This window comes from Xenopus laevis, chromosome 1L (genome assembly GCF_017654675.1).
Source record: "Xenopus laevis strain J_2021 chromosome 1L, Xenopus_laevis_v10.1, whole genome shotgun sequence".
NCBI classification, from domain to species: domain Eukaryota; kingdom Metazoa; phylum Chordata; class Amphibia; order Anura; family Pipidae; genus Xenopus; species Xenopus laevis.
The window spans coordinates 92,412,646-92,437,381 of record NC_054371.1 but is presented as its reverse complement, the minus strand read 5'-3'; the positions used below and the strand labels follow the sequence as shown (position 1 = coordinate 92,437,381).

At 40.7% G+C, this 24,736-nt stretch overlaps 1 protein-coding gene across 10 annotated transcripts in view; it reads right to left on the bottom strand.

Moving 5' to 3' along the window:
* Window positions 1-24,736, bottom strand: part of LOC108711543 (WD repeat and FYVE domain-containing protein 3) — a 244,162-nt gene that overhangs the window by 121,211 nt on the left and 98,215 nt on the right. For 9 of the 10 annotated variants that reach the window (XM_041591303.1, XM_041591310.1, XM_041591320.1 and 6 more), the window contains 5 exons: window positions 24,515-24,598; window positions 16,928-17,105; window positions 8,387-8,601; window positions 5,946-6,058; window positions 5,506-5,737 (listed from right to left, as the gene is read on the bottom strand). In XM_041591303.1, the coding sequence (XP_041447237.1) occupies window positions 5,506-5,737; window positions 5,946-6,058; window positions 8,387-8,601; window positions 16,928-17,105; window positions 24,515-24,598 (822 nt within the window). The remainder of the gene's footprint in view (window positions 1-5,505; window positions 5,738-5,945; window positions 6,059-8,386; window positions 8,602-16,927; window positions 17,106-24,514; window positions 24,599-24,736) is intronic. The other variant, XM_041591315.1, reaches the window with a different exon arrangement.

Sequence of the window (24,736 nt, the reverse complement as noted above, 5' to 3'; positions counted from 1 at the left end):
CCTGGGACACGAGTAGAAGCGATACCCAAGACCACGGTGCAAGACCCGCCTTTCCAGAATAAACATCCTAGCTGGCTGGCAAGATCCCTGGAAGGTTCAGCAAGGGGTGAGTGCCTTGCAAACTTTGGATGCCCAATCCCACAGCTGCACACCCACACAACCACCAGTACCCTGCAGCCCCATACCACAGACGGTCAGAAAGAGAACTTGGGTCCTGAACTGCAGGGCAACCTAGGGAGGCTGCTGGCCTGGTGGCATAAGGCACCCCAGGGAGATTGCGGGCCTAGTGGCCAGAAAGACCACAAGACAATAGGGGGTCTTTGAGATGCAGTACTGCCTTCTGCACCCAATCTGTGCCCACACTGTCTTAAACATTGCCACAAAAAAGGGGACACCCAGTACTTAATAGGAAGGGGCCCAGTCAGAACTACCTGCCCAGTACCACAAAAACTGTCCTGAGGGGCAGGATAGACCAAATGTAGAGGGCCCCATCGAGAGCTCCGTGTATTATCCTTTGAGATCTTAACCTAGTGACAAACACGGTACCCACTATAACAACACCCTCCACAAGATGGGAGGCAACAAAACACAAAAACAAAAGACTGACGCAGCATCAAAACTTGAGTAGTTTGCCAAGCAAGCCTTTCAAAATGGCTCCCACCAGAAAAATAGCCAAGCAGTGACTACAAGCTCTCCACCACGCAACCAGAAGCTGCAACGCAATTGCTTCTGGACACAATAATGGACTGCAGGACATTGCTTTCCATCAGAAGAAGAAGTTAAGACAGACCTCTCGCTACTCCAGGCTAACCTCCAGAATATACGGGAGAGAGTGTGTGAGACCGAAAAGGACACCTGCACCCCAATCCCCTCAGCACTATCGCGCCTGGAACCAAACTCAAAGCCTGTACTGACAAGCTGGATGACTGAGAATTGACAGCATGTGCTGTTTAAAATTATAGTGAAAGTCAACTATGCAGCAGGTAAGGCCACTTTTATTTACATTTCCCTGACTGAACATAGCCTGACACTGATTAAGCCATATGCCTTAGGCCCCACACTTCCAGGCAACAGAGGGATGGTAACAGTGCCCACTTATAATTAGTATCCAGAGACACATAGATGTACTCTTTGAACACTTGCCCATACAGAGACTGGGACCCCAGAGGCCATGAATACAGAATCGTTATAACAGACTTCTTTTCCCTACACTCCTGGGATTTCAGAAACATTGGTGTTTCACTACCAAAGGGTCATTTAATGGGAGGAGTATACACACTGCTTAACAACTGTACTCCAATGAGACATATGGACTTACCACAGCCAAATCAGTAAAGCAGATCAATTAACGATCAACCAAGATGCCATACAATTCCCTCAACTATCACCACAAGCAGTTGCTCTCTTTAATGCCCCCATTACTAGGGATGTCGCGGACTGTTCGCCCGCGAACTAATTCGCGCGAACATCGACTATTCGCGTTCGGCGAATGTTCGCGAACGTCGCGCGACGTTCGCCAATTTGGGTTCGCCTTAGCTGGCGCTTATTTTTGCCCTCTCACCCCAGACCAGCAGATACATGGCAGCCAATCAGGAAGCTCTCCCTCCTGGACCACCCCCACACCCCTGGACCACTCCCCTTCATATATAAACTGAAGCCCTGCAGCGTTTTTTCATTCTGCCTGTGTGTGCTTGGAAGAGCTAGTGTAGGGAGAGAGCTGTTAGTGATTTGAGGGACAGTTGATAGTAACTTTGCTGGCTAGTAATCTACTTGATACTGCTCTGTATTGTAGGGACAGAACTCTGCAGGGATTTGAGGGACATTTTAGGTTAGGTAGCTTTGCTGGCTAGTAATCTACCTTCTACTGCAGTGCTCTGTATGTAGCTGCTGTGGGCAGCTGTCTGTCCTGCTGCTGATCTCTCATCTGCATCTGTTCTTCAAACAACTGCCACCTAGCTGTCTAAATATCAATAATAATACCGTCTCCAGAAACACCACCCGAGTGACGTTTTTCAAGCAGCAATAATATATTCCGTATCCAACGGCTGTAGTGTATACGTTGACCTTGCAGGCATTATTTGCCCAGTCTTTAACCAAGTGCCACCTAGCTGTGTGAGCTTTTTCACATTCCGTGTCCAGAAACATCACCTGAGTGACGTAGTGTGATTTCTGCCCTTTACAGCACAAAACGCAGCGCTGTGTCAACAATGGATTTTTCAGATACATTTTTGCCCTTGATCCCCCTCTGGCATGCCACTGTCCAGGTCGTTGCACCCTTTAAACAACTTTAAAATCATTTTTCTGGCCAGAAATGTCTTTTCTAGCTTTTAAAATTCGCCTTCCCATTGAAGTCTATGGGGTTCGCGACGTTCGCGAACTATTCGCATGTTTTGTCGCAAGTTCGCGAATATGTTCGCGAACATTTTTTCCGCCGTTCGCTACATCCCTACCCATTACCCTAGTGGAAGTACAAGATGGAAGGTCCGGATGGCATTCCACCAGACTGGTAGAAAACTGCCAGTGAAATTCTCTCAACTGGTTACACAAGACTCTAATACATGCCACTGAGAAAGACCATCTTCTCCCTCCTTCAATGAGGCATTGATAGTAGTCATCGCGAAAAAAGAAAGGATCCCCTTAACTGCGGATCTAACGACCTATCTCCCTACTTAACACTGATGCTAATGTGTTTGCAAAGGTCCTGGCCACAAGACTAAAACAAGCCATAGAGGAAATCGTTGAACCAGACCAAACTGGATTTATGCCCAATAGGTCTAGTAATGTGGTTATTTACGAACCTACATGCAACGCATAGCAACCAAGGCTCACGAATAGTAGTATCATTGGATGCGGCTAAAGCATTCGACTCTATAGAATGGCTATTTCTCTGGGAAATTTTAAGGAAATTTGGCTTGGGGGACCAATTTATTTGATGGATGAGGCTATTATATAAACAACTGGTAGCGAGAGTCAGGTCTAATGTCCATCAGCTGTACTTAACATATATAGGGGCACCTGGCAGGGATGCCCATTATCACCATTCCTCTTCGCCCTGGCGAACAATATTACAAGACTCCGCCTGGGGAGTTTGGAAGAGTGCATCTCTCTCTATGCGGACGATATACTGTTCTACTGGATAACCCGGGCAACTCCCTCCAGGTAGTCCTGAATATAGTGGACCACTTTGGACGATTTTCAGGACTTAAAATTAACTGGAAGAAATCGAGCATATTCCAAATTGACAACAATATCAATCCCAGCTACTTCCCTCCCACCCCACTGGTGTGGGTGGACTTGTTCAAATTTGGCATTGTGGTACAGAGAAACCAAAACGCTTTCATACCCTCTAATCTTGAGCCGATCCTCTCCATTATGAAAGACCAACTGAAAGTCTGGGCTAACCTGCCCATCTCAATCTGGGGTAGGATCGATCTCCTAAAAATTATTTTCCTCCCCAAGTTCCTTTATATCTTTCACAATTCCCCTGTTCCCATTCCCCGCACCTTCTTTAGCCCAAACGTAGTGCCCAAACAGCGTTTATCTGGGCAAATAAGCCCCACAGCTTTGCTAGGGCTAAAGAAAGTGCCCTAATCAGTGAGGGTGGACTGGGCCTCCCACATTTGTACTTTTATTCACTGGCGGCCCAGATTTACTATATTCACTGGTGGCTTAACCCAGACCCATATAACCGAACTTCCCACTTCAGGCCACTCTAAGCAAGCTCAACAGAGTCACTCACATACATACCATTTTGCAAACCCCCCGACTTACACACAACACACCCAGTTATGACCACCCCCTACAAAGCATGAGTGGCAGCACTTAAAATTTGTAACCTTGTGCACCTCTCCTCTCACCACATCTACCCCTATGGGGAAATTACTACCGTCCACACTTGCAACACATAGCAGGGTATAAAATTTGGCCACAATGGGGCCTACGCACATTAGGGGACCTGCTCAAGGAGGGAATAATACACCCCAGGAACAAAATAAAACACGTTCAAACCCAAGAGGCTCTACCCTGGTTCTCCTATTTCCAGTTGAGACAGGCTACTAATACCCGATTTCAGGGGACCACCACAGACATCACAACTACTTAGATAGAATCAGCCCTTAGAGTTGCCTCCACCAAGAAACTTGTCACCATGCTGTACTCGCTTCTCCTAGCTACCATTAAACCTCCATTTAATGCAGTGGGCATAGATATCCCAAAGCTGGAGGATGACGATTGGGAGGAGGCAACTTACATTATGACTACTTGGTCTCAACCAGAGATAGACTGATCCAATTCAAAATCCTACACAGACTTCACCAACTAGACTGTTCCATTTGAACAAATGCGACTCATCCCAATGCCCCAAGTGTAGGGCCCCAGAGGCACCTTACCTACACCTTATTTGTTAATGTCCACAAATGCAAACATTCTGGTCCAAAGTCCTCATCTACATCCAGGACAAAAAAGCAGTACCTAAACTGCTAACCCTCAAGGTATGTCTCCTCAGTGTAGTGGACAAGGTCACACCAAGGACGGCCATGAGAATACTATTCCATACCTTACTGTTCTATGCCAGGAAATCTATCCTCCTGAATTTAATTCTTTTTCAATAGTTTTTTTGTATTTTTGCAAAAAAGTACGAAATAGTTGGATGCTCAGGCTAACTCCATGCAGAGCACAGAAACTTTGAAATAGCACAGGGACCTCGAATTGTTTTAGTTTTTGGCATTCGGACTTTAATAAATAACCCCCTATGTGTTATTATTTAAATATCTGATGTTCCATTGGAAGTATACATACTGTGGTAAGGGTCCATTGATGCTCAAAACATGTTGTGTAGATGCACAATTAAGCAGTCATTCTGTGATGGTCTGAGAATGTAAGAAAATTCTATTTCAGAGCACCGCGCCATTAAAGAGTACAGGCAAAGGCATTCTGAAGCTGGCCAGACAAAGGCCAATACAAGATCAGCTTGCCCAATATGGGCAGGCAAAGATCCATTTGTTTGAGCCTGCAAAGAGACAAACATTGGCATCAGCCATTGCCTGTAGTATTACAGGCATCAGCCATTGCCTGTAGTATTGCCCACAATTCTAGCAATTTAAAGAAAAGCAGATATGCATTACTGGCAATAATGTTGCAAAAGACACACGATTAACAAAGAAAAAAGTAGCATTTTCAAAAGAAAAAAACAAAAAAGTCTAAACACGTATTATATTAAATATTTATGATAAAATATAAACATTTATATTGCTACACTTACACTTTCAATTAAGAATGATGTAACACAACATGTCATATGATTTAGCAATGATAAGCCCTTGCTGTAATTCAATTTGCAGCACAAAGGAAAAACCCAGCTTGTTTTAATAATTTTTTACAGGAAATCCCCATTGTTCAAATGGACTTTAATTGATCAAGAAACTACCATAAAGCCGGCCAACCATCTGCTGCTACCTTGAATGCAAAAGTAAAATAAACAAAGATTTAGTTAAAATAATTTTTTACCCAAACCCTTCTAAAGATGTGTCAAATTCAACAAAGGCTGGAGTCACCGATGATCCGTGAAGCCTTATGTCATGTGGCGTTGTCATAGAAACTAGGCACTTCACCCTTGTAAGGGGCACTGTACTTCCTTCTGCTGACTTTACCAAGCTCCGGTTTATCCTATAATGGTTATCTTCACTCACACAGAAAACACTGTCAGAACCATTACCTTCTGTTGACATGATCATGCTACCTATGTGACAAAGAAAATAAATATTCACATAAAGAAATACAGTATAAAGAGCCATTAAAGACACCATAAATGGATATATGCAAATGTCAAATGTGACCTGTCTATCCTGTCCACTTTCTGAGATGACTTTGTAATTCCTAATGCATTATTTTTCCAGTTTATGACATTTACAACATTTTCCCCAATCATTTCTCTCTTGACAACTTACTTCTCATTTCTGGCTCATAACTCAAAGAACTGGGCTTATGTGTTCTATACTGTTTCAGCAGCCGTTTGTCCCAGGCGGCGCAGTTTAGTGGGTCTCCCAGGCGTAGAAATTCCCTGCAAGATCAAACAAGAGTTAAACTGAGGCAAAACAAGATAATACATGTAATAATGTACAGTTTTTCTGTATAATGATAAACTGCACTACATGTGACAGCTAAACATAAATAAGTAAAATATTACACTTTGATAATTTTTTTGTTTATTTGTATATTTGGACTTACCCTTAACCACTCTTAAGCTGGGCATAGATGTTGAGATTTTTAAAAGATCTGATCGTCATCGTGAGACCATGATTATCTCAGAACGATCGTACGATCGTCCATCAATTAAAAAGACCAATTTGCCAGGAAAACAAAGGGTAGCTGCCTGCTTGGCTCTGCAAACATAGATAGATTGCACTGGGATCGACAAAAGATTTTTTAACCTGGCCGATCAATTTCCTGACAGATGTCGGCCGAAAAATCGCAAGACGTTCGATCGTTCGAATCCCACTAACCGCGCGATAATTTCGAAGGATTGGTCGGACTTCGCTAAAATCGGTTGTTCGGCAAGAGAAATCTTTGCGTCTTTGGGGACTTTACTCACACATCAACTTCTTGGATACAACCATCTACATCAAAAACGGAACCATACAAACATCCCTATACCAAAAACCAACAGGCCGTCCTGCATATCTTATGTGGGACAGTTTTCATCCTCATCACATAAAAAAATCTATTGTGTTTAGCCAGGCTCTGAGATACAACAGGCTTTGGTCAAACCTTGATGATAGAAATAAACATCTCCGTTCCTTACAGAAAACTTTTGTTAATCAGGGATACCATCAGCAGGTTATTGATGATCAAATCCACAAAGCAACTCAAATACCCAGAGACACACTCTTGGATTACAAAGAAAAGACAACAGGGTACCTATTGTAGTTACCTACAAACCACAACTAAACATTATTAGAAAAATAGCCAGAGACCTGCAACCCATGCTTCATACAGATAGCCGACTAAAACAAATATTCCCAGAACTACCTCTATCTTGTCTTATAGACAACCACATAATCTGAGGAAAATGATTGTCAGAAGTGCTCTTCCTAAAACAACTAAAGCAGGTACATTTCTCTGCAACAGCAACAGATATGAAACCTGCAAATACATCCTGTGCAAAGATCAAGTTGCAATTCCGAATACACAAAAGGTCTACACCATTCTGGAGCAATATTCGTGTGCTTCATCCAATGTGGTATACATGATTACATGTACTAGGTGATCTACAGGAGGCATATACATTGGTGAAACAGGACAAAAATTGCGCACAAGGGTAAACCATCACAGACATAAAATCAACACCAAATCATGTGATACACCAGTGGGGCAACATTTCTGCAGTCAAAATCACAGTTTCAGGACATGCAGGTCTTAATTCTAAAAGGGAACTTTAAAACTGAACGGGAAAGGAAGATTTATGAATTCAAATGTATGGAGTTATTTAACACATTAAGACAGGGCTTTAATTTAGGGTCAGGTTTCATGTCACACTATGTGACCTGACTGAATCCAGACTCCTGGACTATTTACAACCCAGCCTAATTCATTGTATTATCTCTACATCTCTTTGATCTCTATCTATCTGTGACTTCCTAATTTATTGCCCATGAATACCTTTCAATGATGTAACAGAATTTTTTTTTATTGTTAGCCAATATAGGTATCACTTCTACAATACTTTTTGTATTTGTTTGTTTTTTTGTTATTTTTACCAATATTTATTGAAATTGTACTGTATATGAATTAGGGCGTCATGGGTCCCCTACACCTCCTGCAGCCACAGGGTCTGCTTCCTCTGTAGTTATGCCCCTGCATGCCACAATTAACCCAAATCCCCACACACTTTTTGGTAACCAAAATCCTTTAGTGTCTCTACATTTGGACTGCAGATATTAGAAAGGGGACATTCTTTCTCTGGAGCGGTTGTACAGACAGATACTGTGCATTAGATTAGTCTTTAAAGGTGCCTGTTTTTAGAAAGGGCAAAAATACAGGGTTACTAAAATTAACTTGGTCCTTGGACTGAAACAAATTGTAGATGTTGAGGACATTTATGCTTTCCTGCTATGTGTGTCAACCTAAGTTAGTATGTTAACAGGGAGGCCTGAATTTAAACATTTACTATAATCCCTCTTTTACTAAAGCCTCCCTGTTTCGCTAAATATTAAAAACACAAAAAAATCTTTAGCCTCCTTCAAAGCATGTTTTTCTTGTGCAGACATCCGAGTTAACACATTCACCACAAGAGTTGCATAAGTAATATTCCAAAATGACCATTCATAAGTGCCAGACGAAACCCTGGTTCTTAGGCAAGGCTTTTAGAGAAGGGTTATTGATTACAGACCTCAGCACCATAGGCTCCAGGGCTTGAGAAGCAAGTCTTTCAAACATTCTCTGAAGGGGAGGGTGAAGTGGATGATCCTCATCTGCCAAAGCAGCACTACATCTGTGTAACAGGCGTGCATGTAGCCCGGCCTCACACATGACTTGCTGGTTTCTTTCAGTGTGCACCAATGACTGCAAAATGTTTGCAATTGCTATCTGAAGATCCAAGGCATGCTACAGGGACAAAAGAACAAAGCAGAGTTATATAAATAAAAAATACCAACACATGCATTGCTAAAAATGCTCATGTCCCACCTATTGAGAATAGCACTCAATAGTAAAACACCAAAATCCGGTTCATTGAAGTTATGACTCCTCTAATTATATTGAATAGGACAAACAATAGCTTATCTGCAAGCAGTTCCATTCTGAAGCGGAGGATCAGATCCAATGATCTGAGATAGCTCTTACCAATATTACAACTAAAACGAAATACATTTATTGGTTCAAGAATAAAATTTTAAATTATAGAAATTAATTGTTTGCAATGTACACAGTGTAATTTAGTAATAAACGAAACCATAAAAATCATAACAAAAGCCCTTTAAATTTTTGTCTTAACAATGGACCCAAGAGAAGCCTTATGGCAAAGGCAGAATTTTGGTTGTTACTGCTGAGGGGATGCATACTCCAGAAGTGCCAGTATAATTACAACATAAAATGGATGACATACATATTAACCCCAGATGTTCCAAGAAAAATTACTACAGGAAATGGATAATTGGTATATTAACCCCAGATGTGCCAGTATAATTACTACAGAAAATTAATGATGGCACTGAAATGCAAGGACATTTTTTTTTTTTTTTTTTTTTAAAAGCAGGGAGCAGAAAAACACAAGAGGAACAAGAATACATGGTACGTTTAAATAGAGGAGGTTCCCTTTAAATGTATTAATATGTTTTATTGAATATTTAGCACACAGGTCTGTAGCATGCTGTAGATATAGGCACTCCACAAAGAACTAATGCAGATAGCATCATGGACTAAAGGCATTTACCAACATATCTGATACTCAACCTACAGGTGAATTGTGAAAATATTAACAAAACAATCCATAGAAAGCTGACAATGAGGCAAATTCACTAAAGGGCAAAACGGCCGTCGCTACACCAGAAATCTCATCAGCAAGAACATCGCCAATTTACTAACAGGCGTAGACCACAATTTGCTAGTGAAAGAGACTGTCAATAGCGCAGTTTCACGCATTATCGCCTGGTGCATTTTTCGCCTGGCCAAGCGAACGGTCGTTACTCTGCAAATTCACTAAAGTGTGAATTTTACAGAACGTTACCTCTTTCACCAGAGTTTCCTTCGCCACCTTAGACCAGGCAAGCTGATAATAAGATGAAGCTAGATCCTCCTCAATCTTATGTCAGTGACATATCATGTAGGCCGGAAGTCATAAAAGTTGTAAAAAACGCTGGCGTTTTTTCATTTTTTAAAGTGGGATTGCCTCAAAAATTCCTATTGTACTGTATATATTAAGTCCTAACTTTTTTTCCCAACCATTTGAGGGGCATGCCACATTTGTTTTAGGGTGGGCTCATGTCTAGGGCATTAGAGTATCTCTTTTGTCTTTATTTTGCTTCGAAATTTGTAATAAAAAGTGGCCACACAAGCATTTGCACCAACATCTCTAATAAAGATATCCATATGACCAGTGGCGTAACTAGCGAGGAAGCAGACACGGCAGCCGCAGGGGGGCCCGGCTAGGATTTTAGGTGATGTGTTATTTTTGCAAGGATTGTGGCCACATTAATGAAAAAAACTCCTTACTTGTACTTCCGCATTTATGCAGGAAGACGCCTTTTTTCCTGGCTGCATGTGGGCTTGGCTGGAACAACTATTGTGCGGTTGTAGGGGCGGGAAGGCCAGAAGAACTCAGCATACTATTGGCAGCAGCGGGCCTCAAGCTCCACCCTGCCGGGCCCGCCTGCTTCATTTACACAGAGCCTCGAAGCAGAGCACTCTGCACTAATTGCCTGCACACGCAGCCCTCTGTTCTGCCTACAGTGCTGTCGATCCCACCTGATGACAGTAGCAGTCAGAGGCTGAGCACTCTGCATTAATTGGCCTGGCCACACAGCCCACTGACACGCCCACTGGCCCGCCCACCCATCGATAGCAGCAGAGCACTCTGCACACAAATATGGCTTGGAAGTTTTAAAGTCCATTAACACTAACCTCAAAATGCCTTCCCATTGCTGAGTTGCTGGCTGGGCTCCTGACCTGACTGGTCATCTGTTTAGCAACAGGTTGTGAAGGGACTGTGCCTCTCTAAAAACTCACTAGCTGCAGCAGAGCCACCAAAAAAACCAACACCCTTGACCCAGACAGAGAGTGAGGCTGAGTGAGTGTCTTCAGACAGCCCCAATCAGCAGCAACAATAACCTCTGCTCACGTCAAAATTGTAAGTCTTTTAGGATTGTCAGGGGTATTACCATGATATGACTAGACTGTTTGTGATAAACTGTTTGATTAACAGCGGGTTAATGTTTCTGCAGTGTTCATTAGCAAACAGAGGAGTTTAAGCCTAAAGCAGCACAGATGTGCACTTATAATAAACCCTGTGTGTGCAGTGACAGGCAGATACGCTTCTCCAATGAGGCAGCCTGAGGTGCTCGCCTCAGACAGCAGCGCCAGGTACTATTAGGGGCAGATTTATCAAGGGTCGAATTTCGAAGTAGAAAATACTTCGACCATCGAATTGAAATACTTCGACTTCGAATATCAAAGTCAAAGTATTTTTCCGCAAAATTGGCCATCCTGAGATCGAAGGAAAATCGTCCGATCGAACTATTAAATCGTTTGATTCGAAAGTTTTTAGCGTATGATCTAACGATTTTCCTTTGATGTGTAAAGACTTAGCCTATGGGGACCTTCTACAACCATTTTCTAACATAGCACTTCGGCAGGTTTAATTTGGCGAAGCATTGAAGTCTGAGGTTTTTTTTTTAAAGAGACAGTACTTCAATTAGCGAATGGTCGAATATTCAAATGATTTTTACTTCGAATCGAAGTCGAAGTAAATTTGAAGTCGTAGTATCCTATTCAATGGTCGAAGTATCCAAAAAATTACTTTGAATTTCGAATTTTTTTACTTAGAAAATTCCCTTAAATTCACTTCGACCCTTGATTAATCTGCCCCTTAAAGTTACTCAAAGTAGGAATAACTGGTTTTAGGATAGTATTACTAGCATTCTCTCAGCTGAGATTCTAGCTATTTGACCCATAGTGTTCATGAGTACCCTAATGCAGCATTCTGTTATTAGAATTTTATTTAAAGATGTGGGAAATAACCTATGCTGGGATTAAGGATCATTAGTTCAGTAAATGACTAATCAAAGTCCAGAAGAAAAGACATTTCCACAGCTGGAAAAAACTGGACAGACGCTATTCAAAAAGTATACACACTTGACATAAAAACTCCAAAACTATTCTTTAAAAAATACAAATTTAATCCGTAATAGCAGAAACAAAATCTAGTTCAGTTTTCCATAAAGGTCCTCGATATTAAAAGTGAACTGGCCAGAAATACTTTAGTCTGTATACTGAACTTACAACAACAGAGGTACAACCAGCTCTTTAACAGTAATGATGCAGGTCTTCAAGGCTATCTACCTTAGCTCTCCATCTGGGTCTTTGTTAGGTGGTCAGGGTTTCAGAGCAAGTGTAACTGCACATACCCGGTGTGCTCTGGGTTATTTCTGAGAAGCTTAGGATTCGTTAGAAATCAAAACATTATCAGCAAGTTACAGGTTACATCTGTCATAGAAATGCTTCTTATTTATTATTTTTCATGCAAAATGCATTGGATTCTATGCTGTCACATAATGGCAATCAATACTCATTACTAATCAGCATTGTATTCTTAATTTTATATCCATTTACATACACACACACCTGGGTGCAGGTAAAATGTGTAGAAAATAACAAAAAAAATACTGCACTCAACAGGCTCAGAGCAGCTGATTTTAATAGACAATTCATGGTTTGCACTGCTTACACTTGTTAGTTTTTTTACCCTGAGGAAGATCACTATGATGTGATTAAAACGTTAAAATTGCTTGTCTATTTAAATCAGTTACTCTAACTAAAGGTGGCCATACACAGGCAGATTAAAGCTGCAAATATCGGTCCTTAAGACCGATTTGGCAGCTTATCTGCCCATGTGTGATTTTTTTGTACAATCCAGGACTGCATCGGCTAGTTGATGCAGTCATGCGACCTGTTGGAGCCTATTCGTAGTATTGGAATCCAATCGATATTGCCCAGCCATTAGTGGGCATATCGGATTAAGATCCACTTGTTTAGCGACCTTGCCAAAAGAGCGGATCTTATAGTGTATGGCCACCTTAAGCCTGTTGAGTACTGTATTTTTTTGTTACTTTTAGATGTATAGTGAACTAGTGCCTTGGCTAAGGTAATGGACAGAAGCCCAAATCATGTGGATCTACTGAGGCCATATTGGGGAGCACAGACCTTAAATGCTTAAGGGCTGTGGTGGCCTTCAACTGGTACTGAAGTTGTTGCAAGTATATAGCCTAATTCTTTACTAACCTTTAGTTCTCCTGTTCGGTTGAATGTGGATAAATATCCAAGTTAGACAGTGTAAATGGAATAGGACCATGAAGGAGCTGTGCAACTTTTATACTTGTAGAAAAAAAAAAAAAGAATCTTAAATTGTTTGAACTGAGAACAGCTCCTCGCTTTACCAGTGGTAGTTCTGGTTTATTGAATCTAACAAAATTCTAAATCCAGTATTGGCACAAGAACTTACTTTACATTAAGATATTGAGTTTTACATGATCTTCAATAAATTCAGTTGGACATAGTTGGGGAGCGCTGAGTTAAGGTGGCCATAAACGGGCCTCAGATTTTGTGAAAATTACATTGCTAGGGTGCAAACAATCAAATTGTTCCTGCAGTTGCTTGGACAGATCTAAAACTTGTCATTCTGAGACAATAAATCAGTAAGTGTACATCATCATTAAATGATCATTTGCATACCTCTTGGTTAATATATGTGAGCCTACATGACAAATATAGTGGATGAGTGAATTGTTAATTTAAATAATCGGATCATCCACAGAGCACTGACTAAATCTGTCTGTGTATGTATGGCCACCTTTATTTTGTTTATTTTGATTGTAAATTGTACAATAATCAGTTTATTAAACCTTTTCATGATTACACTTTACAACTACTTGCAACACCTTTGTCCTCCAGTTACTAAGAAGACCCGCATATGTCGTCACTTCAAATCCTCTTCCCACATCTTTTCCCTCTTTTACCTACTTTTGCTAGCTGCAGGGGATATCTCTTCCTTCTTCCTGTCTTCCCTTTTCTTGTGCGCTTCTTAACACCTGCTCTTTAACTAACAAATCCACATTAATCCATGATCATTTTTGCTCTAATTCACTTAGTCTTCTTGCACTAACAGAAACCTGGCTCTTACAGAATGATACCGCCATTGAGGCTGCACTCTCTCATGGCGGTTTATCTTTCTCTCACACCCCCCGAACCATTGGAAGTGGTGGGGGAGTTGGAATTCTCCTCTCCCCTCGCTGTCGGTTCAAACCTATTCCTATTCCTCCAGCCTTCTCATTTAACTCTTTTGAGGTGCATGACATTCACATTTTCCACCCTCTCTCTGTGCATGTAGCTGTCATTTACAGACCCCCATCAGCATCCTCCTCTGCTGCCTTCCTTTCTGACTTTGACACCTGGCTTTCTTTCTTCCTCTGCACTGACAGCCCTGCAATATTCTTGAGGATTTTAACTTCCACATTGATGATGCTTCACAACCCTGGCCCTCTCGTTTTCTCCGCCTAACCTCTTCCTTTGAGCTCCAGCAGTGGACAAACACCCCTACTCATAAGGATGCCCACTTTCTGGATCTAGTGTTTACTAAAAAAAACTCTCTCTCTCTGGTTTTAACAGTGAACTCTCCCCCCTTTCCGATCACAATTTGGTTACATTTTCCATCTCTCACTCTCCGTGCCCACCTGCTTCTTCCCCCCTGTCTTAGTTCGGGATAAATGTAACATTGACCTTCCAGCCTTAGCTCAGTCTTTCAGGTCCAGTCTCATTTCACTTAAGGAGATGTCTGATCCTGATACCCTGGTAAGTGAGTATAATCACATACTATCCTCATTTATTCATTTGCCCCTTTACAGGCTAAGCGTACATGTGCTCTGAACCCACGACCCTGGCTGAATTCACAAACCAGATTCTTACGCTCCTGTACGAGATCTGCTGAACGTATGTGGAAGAAAGCAGACTTTATTCACTATGAATTTCTATTGTCCTGCCTCAATTCTGCCTCCAGTAACAATGTCTGAAGTCTCCAAGCTTCTTTTGTCCTCCCCACTCACAACTTGCCCCCTTGACCCTATGCCCTCTTCTCTGCTCAAACACTGTATTGCAGAGCTTACACCACTACTTACTCGCACCTTCAATTCTTCTCTAGCTTCTAAAACCTTCCCTTCTCCTTTCAAACAGGCCTGTGTAAAGCCTATTCTTAAAAAGGCCACACTTGACCCATCCTGTCTTATCAAATTACCGTCCTGTCTCCCTTCTACCACTTGCCTCTAAACTCCTAGAGCTTATTGTGTTCTCATGTATTAATAACTTTCTACACATCCATGATCTGTTGGACCCTCTGCAATCTGGTTTCTGGCCTGGTCACTCTACTGAGACGGCTTTGTGCAGAGTTACAAATGATCTTCAGGTTGCCAAAGCCAAAGGTCACTTCTCCATCCTTCTCCTCCTTGACCTATCATCTGCATTTGATACAGCTGATCACTCTCTCCTGATGCAGATTCTGTATTCACTTGGCATCTGTAACCAGGCTGCATCTTGGCTCTCTTCTTACCTTTCTAACCGATCATTCACTGTCTGCTATGATAACAAAACCTCATCTCCAGTTCCACTTAATGTGGGGGTGCTGCAAGGCTCTGTACTTGGTCCGCTGTTGTTCTCCCTTTACACTCTGTCTTTGGGAGATCTCATCCATTCATTTGGCTTTAATTATCATCTGTATGCTGATGATACCCAAATATATTTATCCATCACTTCATTAACAGCTGAAACAGAGGCTCAAATCTTTAACTGCCTCCTGGCTATCTCAAATTGGATGAACCAGCGCCACCTCAAACTCAACCTAACAAAAACTGAACTTATCTTTCCACCTAAGCCTGGTCCTACTCCCCTATTTACCATCTCTATTGATGGCATGCTCATTAACCCTGTCAACTCAGCATGCTGTCTGGGGGTAATCTTTGACTCCCCTCTCTCCTTCTCTGATCATATTAACACCACTGTCAAACCTGTCACTTTTTCTTACACAATATTGCCAAAATCCTTCCCTTCCATTCACCTGATACAATCCAAGATACTCATGCATGCTCTCATCCTATCCAGACTAGATTACTGTAACCTTCTACTAACTGGCCTCCCTAACTCCCATCTCTCCAGTCCCTGACCGAATTATCCTCCTCTCATCCAAAAGGGTACAGGCCCCTACGCTGCTGAAGTCCTTATCATTGCTTCCTATAAAACTAAGAAAAACTTCTAAACTCCTCCTCATAACCTTCAAAGCCCTTCATTCCTCTGCACCTAACTACATCCCATCTCTTGTTTCTCTATATGTTCCTGCCCAAAACCTCCACTCCTCTCAGAGCAACCGCTTGGTTGTACCCCCCACTACTACTGCTGTTTCCGGTATCAAACCCTTCTCTCTTGCGACTCCTTACATTTGGAATGCCATTCCTGAATCTCTCAGGAGAGAATCCTCCTTCAGTGTTTTTAAAACAAAACTCAAAGACTACCTCTGGGAGCACCTGGATAACACCTGAACTGGCACTTATATAACAGTGTAACAAACTGTAACCCACAGCACCTTAATACCCCTCTGAATTATGTCTGTATGTTACCCTCCCATTTAGACTGTAAGCCCTACGGGGTAGGGTCCTCTAGTCTTTTGTTTCCTTGACACTGAGCACTTAATCTGTATTGTAATTATATTTTTTATATTTATGTGAATTGTATTTCTAATAATGCACTTATTGTTACTTTTTATTCCAATGACCCCTTGTTTGTTACTACTAATTTATTGTTTTGCTGTACAGTGCTTTGCCCTCGAGGAGCGCTTTACAAATAAAAATATACATACATAAAAAATATACATACAAACATAACAGAGTGTCTAGCCAACAGAACATGCAGTCTAAGGGGTCTATTTATCATGCTGTGTAGACAGCTTATAGCAACCAATCAGATCTTTGCTTTTGTTTTCTCACTTGTAAGTGACTGTTGAAATCTATTTGCCGATTGGTTGTTAGGCAGACAGGCCCCCTGAATGTGGAGGAGTGAGATAAGGGGGAAAACATGACTAATATAGTTTCTCCAAGCTGGATCCAGCATATACAAAAAGAAAAGGAGGAGATTTTCTAACTGATTAAACAAATTCATCAGGATGTTAACCCATACATACTTCTGGTTGGGAATCTGAATCAACTGAAGCCAGTAGATCGAGCATAGAAATCATGGCACCAGGATGTATGATGACTGCATCTGAGCCTAAGAGAGCAGAAGTTCCAGAATGAAGCTTCATATCACTGAGGTTTTTAGGAACATTCAGAGATGATGTGGAGACTGCATGGTAGGCATGTCTGCAAAAAGAAAAAAACATTCACTCAAAAAAACACTGGTTACAGACACGGCTACAATAAAAAATCCCATTAAAACACACAGCCACAATGATTTAATGATAACCATTGATAAAATGTACTGTTAATAAACTTAATTTAAATCTTACTTTGGCCTGGGTACTAATTGGGAACTGCTGGTTTGTCCACCACACATTAAATTAATAATATTAATTATTGCTGGATGCTGGGTTTTCTTTTGGAGGGGTTGAGCTTGATGGACTTTGTCTTTTTTCAACCCGATTTAACTATGTAACTATGTAAGTGCGCACACAAAGGTTTTCGCGCATGCGTGTGCGCCTCGGTGGGGAGCTCAAACCAGCTGGGCTGCCTAGGGCTGGAGGGAAAATATGGTGTGATGGTGATGATGTGGCCGAAACATGGCTGAATGAGTCGCGTGACTGGGCAGTTAATATCAGTGGTTATATTTTGTTTCGGAGGGACAGAGGCAATAGCAAAGGAGGAAGGGTATCAGGTACGATTTAAAAGCTTATATAAAGGAGGAGGTGATGTTAGAAAATGAGGGGACAGAAGTCTTATGGGTGGAGTTCTTCACCAATTGTAAAGAGTCCAGCAAATTAATTGTAGGAGTATGCTATAGACCCTCTAATGTAAGCAAGGAGGAGGAGGCAAAGTTTCTGATGCAAATAGAAAAGGCAGCTAGTTTGGGTAAAATAATGAGTGGTTTTAATTACCTAGATATTGACTGGAGCAACAGCACTGCCAGATCAGTTAATGGGAACAAGTTTATAAACTTGTTGCAAGACAAGTTTATGTCACAGGTTGTTGAGGAGCCAACCAGAAAAAAAAAAAGATATTCTGGATCTAGTGATCTCAAATGACCCAGAACTTATAGCAAATGTGCACGTCATTGAACCCCTCGGTAATAGTGACCATAATGTTATATAATTTAATGTCTGGAGCAAAAAACAAATATACACTGGGGCAACAAAAACGTTTAATTTCAGAAAAGCTAATTTTAGTGCCTTGAGGGCTGCCCTTCAGAGCATTGATTGGGGCATTATGTTTTCAGCTAAAAACACAGAACAGAAATGGTTGTCATTTAAAATGATATTAAATTTTCTCAATTTATTCCCTTAAAGGACAAGGAAAGTTAGACTAGTAGCTAGAAATGTTGTACATTATGTTTTGGGTTTCTGCATACCTCCAAACATTTTGGAAATAAAAATAGGGAGAAAAATTACCATGTTCATTTTACAAAATGTGGTAGGTAATGAAAGTTTTAACATATTTCTGTGTTTTTTTCCAGTTATTACAGTTTTACTAATAAAGGTGAATTGCCCTTTAAGCTGTGAGTCTAACTTTTCCCAAGGGACCTGTTATCTTATATTGTTACAATTACTTATTTGCTTATCTCGAAATTGTTACAAAAGTATCTTATCTGCTGCTGTGGCTGTTCTGGGCTCTCTGCTGTTCTGTTTCTTTTTCTGGCTGTTCAGTGCAGAGAAAAACAGGACTTTCCAGAACAAACAAAGGACTGCAGATTGAGCTGTCAAAAGAGGAACTGTCATTTTAAAAATGGGACAAGTTGGGAGGTATGGTTTCTGTACCAGCCCAAGGCAACCACAGCCCTTTAGCAGTAAAGATCTGTGTCTCCAAAGATGCCCCAGCAGCTCCCCATCTTCTTTTCTGCTGATGCTCAGTGCTGCTGTCTCTTACTGAGCTTAGGGACCCACTCACAATTTACAGTACACATAGAATAGAAATGTCACAATATACGGCTGATTAGTAATTAAACAGATAATTACTACATGGCAGCACTGTAGCATCAGCTTATATTACAGACCAACCTCATTTTCTGCTGGATAATTAGTGACAACCCTAAGCTTAGCTTCTCAATAGCTGCTCAGAGACCACTGAGCATGTGAGTGTCACAGACACTTTCTAAGATGGTGACCCCCTGTGACAAGTTTGAAGTCCTGGAACATTGCTGCTATTGACAAGCTGAAACTTTAGGCTGGTGCAAGGTCAGTATACAAAATATGGCATTTTTAGCCCTAATCATTTTTAGGTTTTAGAAGCACTAATAATCACCCTATGTCATATATTTTATATATGAGAGCACAGCAGATTTGGAACGTTCTATGGCTCCTGAATGCGCCAATACCAAATATATATAGTTTTATGGAGATTTCTCATATAGATCAAAATCTCTAAGCAGTACACTAACAAATTTCCAAAGCACTGCTCCACAAAAAGGCATACTTCTGATTTCAAGGCCAAACCTACTAACAGTAGGTTTACCCTAGAAAACTACCCATTATTAGAAAGAACAGATTCTGGAGAATCAAAAATGGGTAAATATATCTCTGTACTCTAAACTACCAAGTTTCAATTCTTCCCTACAGCTATAATTTTTTTTTATAGAAATTGGTGATTTTTTTTTTGAAAAATTACCACAAAGCTTCCAATCTACAGCATCATACCTCCCACACATCATTAGGCACCAACGTAAAACAAAATAAATATCAGTGCTGGAGTCCACTGAACAGTTTCATGCCCAATATGTATTGGTTTTCCTAAGTATGTGGCATATATGGGCTCCAAAATGTAGATACCCCATTCAAGCTATCAGTTCTGTAATACCAGATACTGCAAAATCAACACATTTTGATCATTTTGGGATGGGCAAAGAAAAAAAAAATACTACATTTACCCCAGAAAACCATATATTTTTGGAAAGTACATATTCCCCCAAATTCAAATTGGGTATGCATGTCTTTGTACTCCAAAGCACCAAGTCGCAAACCTTTCCTAAATTTGGCGATATTGGTGACATTTCAAAAAATCACCTCAAAATTTCTCACCTGCAGCATCGTATCTCCACACATACTTTTAGGTATCTTGACAAATCCCCCCAAATATGAAAGCCTGGGGTCCTCTGAACAGTTTTATGCCTAATATGTATAGGTTTACCTAAGCATGTGGCATATAGGGGCCTCAAAATGAAGACCCCCCATATGGTCTGTCATTTCAGGTAATGCAAAATCAACAAATTTACATAATTTTGGGGTGGTCAAAGGTAGAAAACGTTTGTTCATCCCAGAAAACCATATCTTTTCTAAAAGTACACATTCCCCCGAATCCAAATTGGGTATGCATGTCTTTCTCCTCCAATGTTTTTATGACATTTCTTAAAATCTCCTAAAAATTATGCAATTGGCCACATTTTTCTCACCCAAATTCTTACATACAATTGTAAAACACGCTAAATATTGATACCAAGGGTCTTCTGAACAGTTTGATGCCCCATATGCATAGATATAAAGCAAAGCAGCTGGCATGTGTGGACCCCAAATAAAAATAGTGCATATGAATTTTCTCTACTGCGAATGTGAAAAAGACCCCTACTGTGTATTATGTGCCACAAGACCCACCCAACAGCAAAAAGACCCCCCAAAACCATATATTTTTGGAAAGTACACATTCTGATGAATCCAAAATGGTTAATTATGTCTTTCTACTCCAAACTACCATACTGCAAAGCTACACTAAAGGCAGCAGTTTTTATATTGATGCCAAGGGTCTACAGAACAGTTTGATGCCCAATATGCATAGATATACCAAAGCAGATGGCATGTGCGGACACAAAATAACAATAGTGCTTATGAATTTTCTCAGTTGTTAATTTGCCTTCTGTGAAAAAGAAACTGACTGTGCATTATGTGCCACAAGACCCTCCTAACAGCACAAAGACCCCCCGAAAACCACATATTTTGGACAAATCCAAATTGCCTAGTGGGCCTCTTTGACTCACTGAATGGCGGCTTAAGCCGCCAATGCAGTGTGGAACCCCTTTAATGCAAAGCATGTAGATAGGTAGCATTTTTCAGCCGGGACGTAGTACCTATGTGCTTGGCAGTTAAAGGGTGAAAAGGGGCATTGATTCACAGCTGGAAGGGGTAATTTTTCCACTGTCCAGAGCACTGGTAAGGCCCCATCTAGAATATGCTATACAGTTTTGGTCTCCAGTGCTCAAACAAGACTTTATTGTATTAGAGAGTGTACAGAGAAGGGCAACTAAGCTGGTTAAAGGTATGGAAAATCTTAGCTATGTGGAAAGACTGGCCAAGTTGGGGTTGTTCACGCTGGAGAAGAGGCACTTAAGGGGTGATATGATAACTATTTATAAATATATAAGGGGATCATATAATAATCTCTCTAATGCTTTATTTACCAGTAGATCTTTCCAGCAGACACAAGGTCATCCATTCCGATTAGAAGAAAAGAGGTTCCATCTAAATATTCTGAAGGGTTTTTGTTTTTTACAGTGAGAGCTGCGAAGATGTGGAATGCTCTCCTTGAATCAGTTGTACAGGCTGATACATTAGATATCTTTAAAAATGGGTTGGATGGCTTTTTAGCAAGTGAGGGAATACAAGGTTATGGAAGATAGCTCATAGTTGATCCAAGGACTAGTCCGATTGCCATTTTGGAGTCAGGAAGGAATTTTCCTCCTCTGAGGCAAATTGGAGGGGTTTCAGATGTTTTTTTTTGCCTTGTTCTGGATCAATTAGCAGTTAAAGGAACAGTAACACCATTATGTAGTGTTGCCCTGCACTGGTAAAACTGATGTGTTTGCTTCACAACCACTACTATAGTTCATATAAACTAGCTGCTGTGGAGCAATGGCGGAAATTGAAAAACGTCTATATGGCACAGGTTAATGAATAGATAGCAGATAACACCATTAGACAGACGGAGCTTATTTTGTATCTGCTGTGTAATCTGAGCCTTTAATCCTTTGAATGGCTGCCCCCATTGCTACACAGCAGCTTATTTATATAAACAATAGTAGTGTTTTTAAGCAAACACATCAGTTTTACCAGTGCAGGGCAACACTGCATTATATTTTCATTACTTTAAAACACTTATTTTTTGACGTTACTGTTCCTTTAAGCAGTTTAAAAAAAAGATAAAAGGTTAAACTTGATGGAAGTGTAGGGACCTATAGGATCTGCTAGGCTCCTATAGCTTTAAATCCCTACCCTTCCTTATTCCCTAGTTACTAGGCAAAAGTCCATGTATCTAGTTTAAGTATTTCACGATCAGTCATTGGCCAAAGGGTGTATGACCACTTCCTGCCACACTTCCATATAGTGTTGGAAACGAGTGGCCTCTTCCTCTTTGGCTGCTGGTGTCCTATCCAGCTGGTTGTGCTCAATGAGCCTGGGTACACCAAGGCCCAGTAAAGCCACTGCCCTAAAGGGATCTCAGAAACCAGGAAATCCCATGAACGAGGTTAGCAAGCACAGGTTATACTCTTTAATAGACTCTCTAGGAGAGTAAGATAAACAGATTATATAGAAAGAGCAGTTGTGTGCTCCATCAAGGATAAAAGCAGGGTGTAGCTTCCCACAAAGCTTCCTTGTATGCCTTTAGTGAAGGGACCACAGCGGATAGGGTGTTAGGCTAGACTTCTTCTCCCTAACCACTCCACTGGATGGGATCCGGACCACTTAAAGGTATATTGCCCGAGGGAATTGATGAACACTTGTCTATTTGACTTATGGGAGTGACATCTGTGATTGCTGTATCATCCTCCGTGTTGTAGTTGTACTAGGCATGTTGTAGTTGTACTACACCCTAAATAGGAAGCTTCCACTTGGCGAAGGCCCTGACCCTGTTGTGTAAGTCGCAGTGTAACCCATGCTCATACCAATAGCTGGACACTTTAACCATTTGTGGTCTGGATAGCATTACAGAAGTGTGGTTTTTTTTCAACCTAACTTACTATGTTACTGAAACTACCATAGAAAACTCAAATCTTTGGGACAACACAACTCAACCTTTTATAAATAACCCCCTAAATAAACAAGAGGCCTAACATTTTTTAATGGACATCGGCTTCTATCCACCAGTGGCAATATATGTTTTTGACCATACCCTGTTAGAAGAAGGTGCATAATACCAACTAGGCTGAAATTTTTTCTGCAGAGCACTGTTCAGCTAGTGTACTCTGAATGCATAACATCTGTGGTAGATTTATTTTCAACATGTCCATACATTATTTCTACCAATGAAGTTACATGACACATAGAACCAAAATGTGTGCATGCACAGTGGCTTACTAAAAACCCTGTGTAGATTTCATGATTTGTGGGCAAAAAAACAAAAAACCTTAATTTTTAAACACATAGTTGTTTGACTATGAAGATTTTCATTCATCCAGGTCATGGTATATCTAGTATAGGTAAATCTAAAAACAACTGGACTTGCTGAGTAATCAATCAAGACGTTTCACTATTCATCCAAGCAGCTTCTTCAGTTAAACTGACTGGTGTGGGAAGTTTTCAGGCATATAAACTCTTCCACTAATCCAATCACAATGGCACATGGTAACTCTTCAAAGAGTTCAACATAGTTGTTTGCACAATATTTGACCTAGGTCTCAAAACATTCAACATTGCTTACTTCAACTTTGGGACCATAGTGTAAATGGATGCATATGCAACAGCTCAGAAATAAAAGGGAGATGGAATACAGATACATTTGAAAAATATATATATATATTTTGGAAAGTGTTACACTACTTTGAGCCAAATGCACAATTAAAACCATTTCTATATAATCACTTTAAAGGGATCCTGTCATCGGAAAACATGTTTTTTTCAAAACACATCAGTTAATAGTGCTACTCCAGCAGAATTCTGCACTGAAATCCATTTCACAAAAGAGCAAACAGATTTTTTTATATTCAATTTTGAAATCTGACATGGGGCTAGACATTTTGTCAATGTCCCAGCTGCCCCTGTTCATGTGACTTGTGCCTGCACTTAAGGAGAGAAATGCTTTCTGGCAGGCTGCTGTTTTTCCTTCTCAATGTAACTGAATGTGTCTCAGTGGGACATGGGTTTTTACTATTGAGTGTTGTTCTTAGATCTACCAGGCAGCTGTTATCTTGTGTTAGGGAGCTGTTATCTGGTAACCTTCCCATTGTTCTTTTGTTTGGCTGCTGGGGGGAAAAGGGAGGGGGATGATATCACTCCAACTTGCAGTACAGCAGTAAAGAGTGATTGAAGTTTATCAGAGCACAAGTCAAATGACTTGGGGCAGCTGGGAAATTGACAAAATGTCTAGCCCCATGTCTGATTTCAAAATTGAATATAAAAAAAATCTGTTTGCTCTTTTGAGAAATGTATTTCAGTGCAGAATTCTGCTGGAGCTATTAACTATACTGCTATTAACTGATTCATTTTGAAAAAAAATCCTTTTAATGACTGCAGTAAAGGGAAGTTACAGCTGGGAAACAGTGAGATACTTATCGTTTTAATTAGATTTAAAGCAGCCAATTTTAAGGGCTATTTTTGGAACTGAAAAAACTTCTCAAGGTTTGTGAGATGGAGTAGTACCTTTTCCTAGATACAGCTGGAGTGCCCCAGGGTGAAGGTAGAGTGGTCTCATTTGTCAAGCAAGGTGGAATCTGCTCAGCATGACTACAGACAAAACAGACACAAGTAGGATAGTAAGGTTAGAAAGACAAAGAATGGTAAAACCTTGTGTTAGTTTACAAGAATAGACAGCATAGAATAGATTTTTACAGCAAACTGTTCACAAGAGTCAGAAAAGTACCA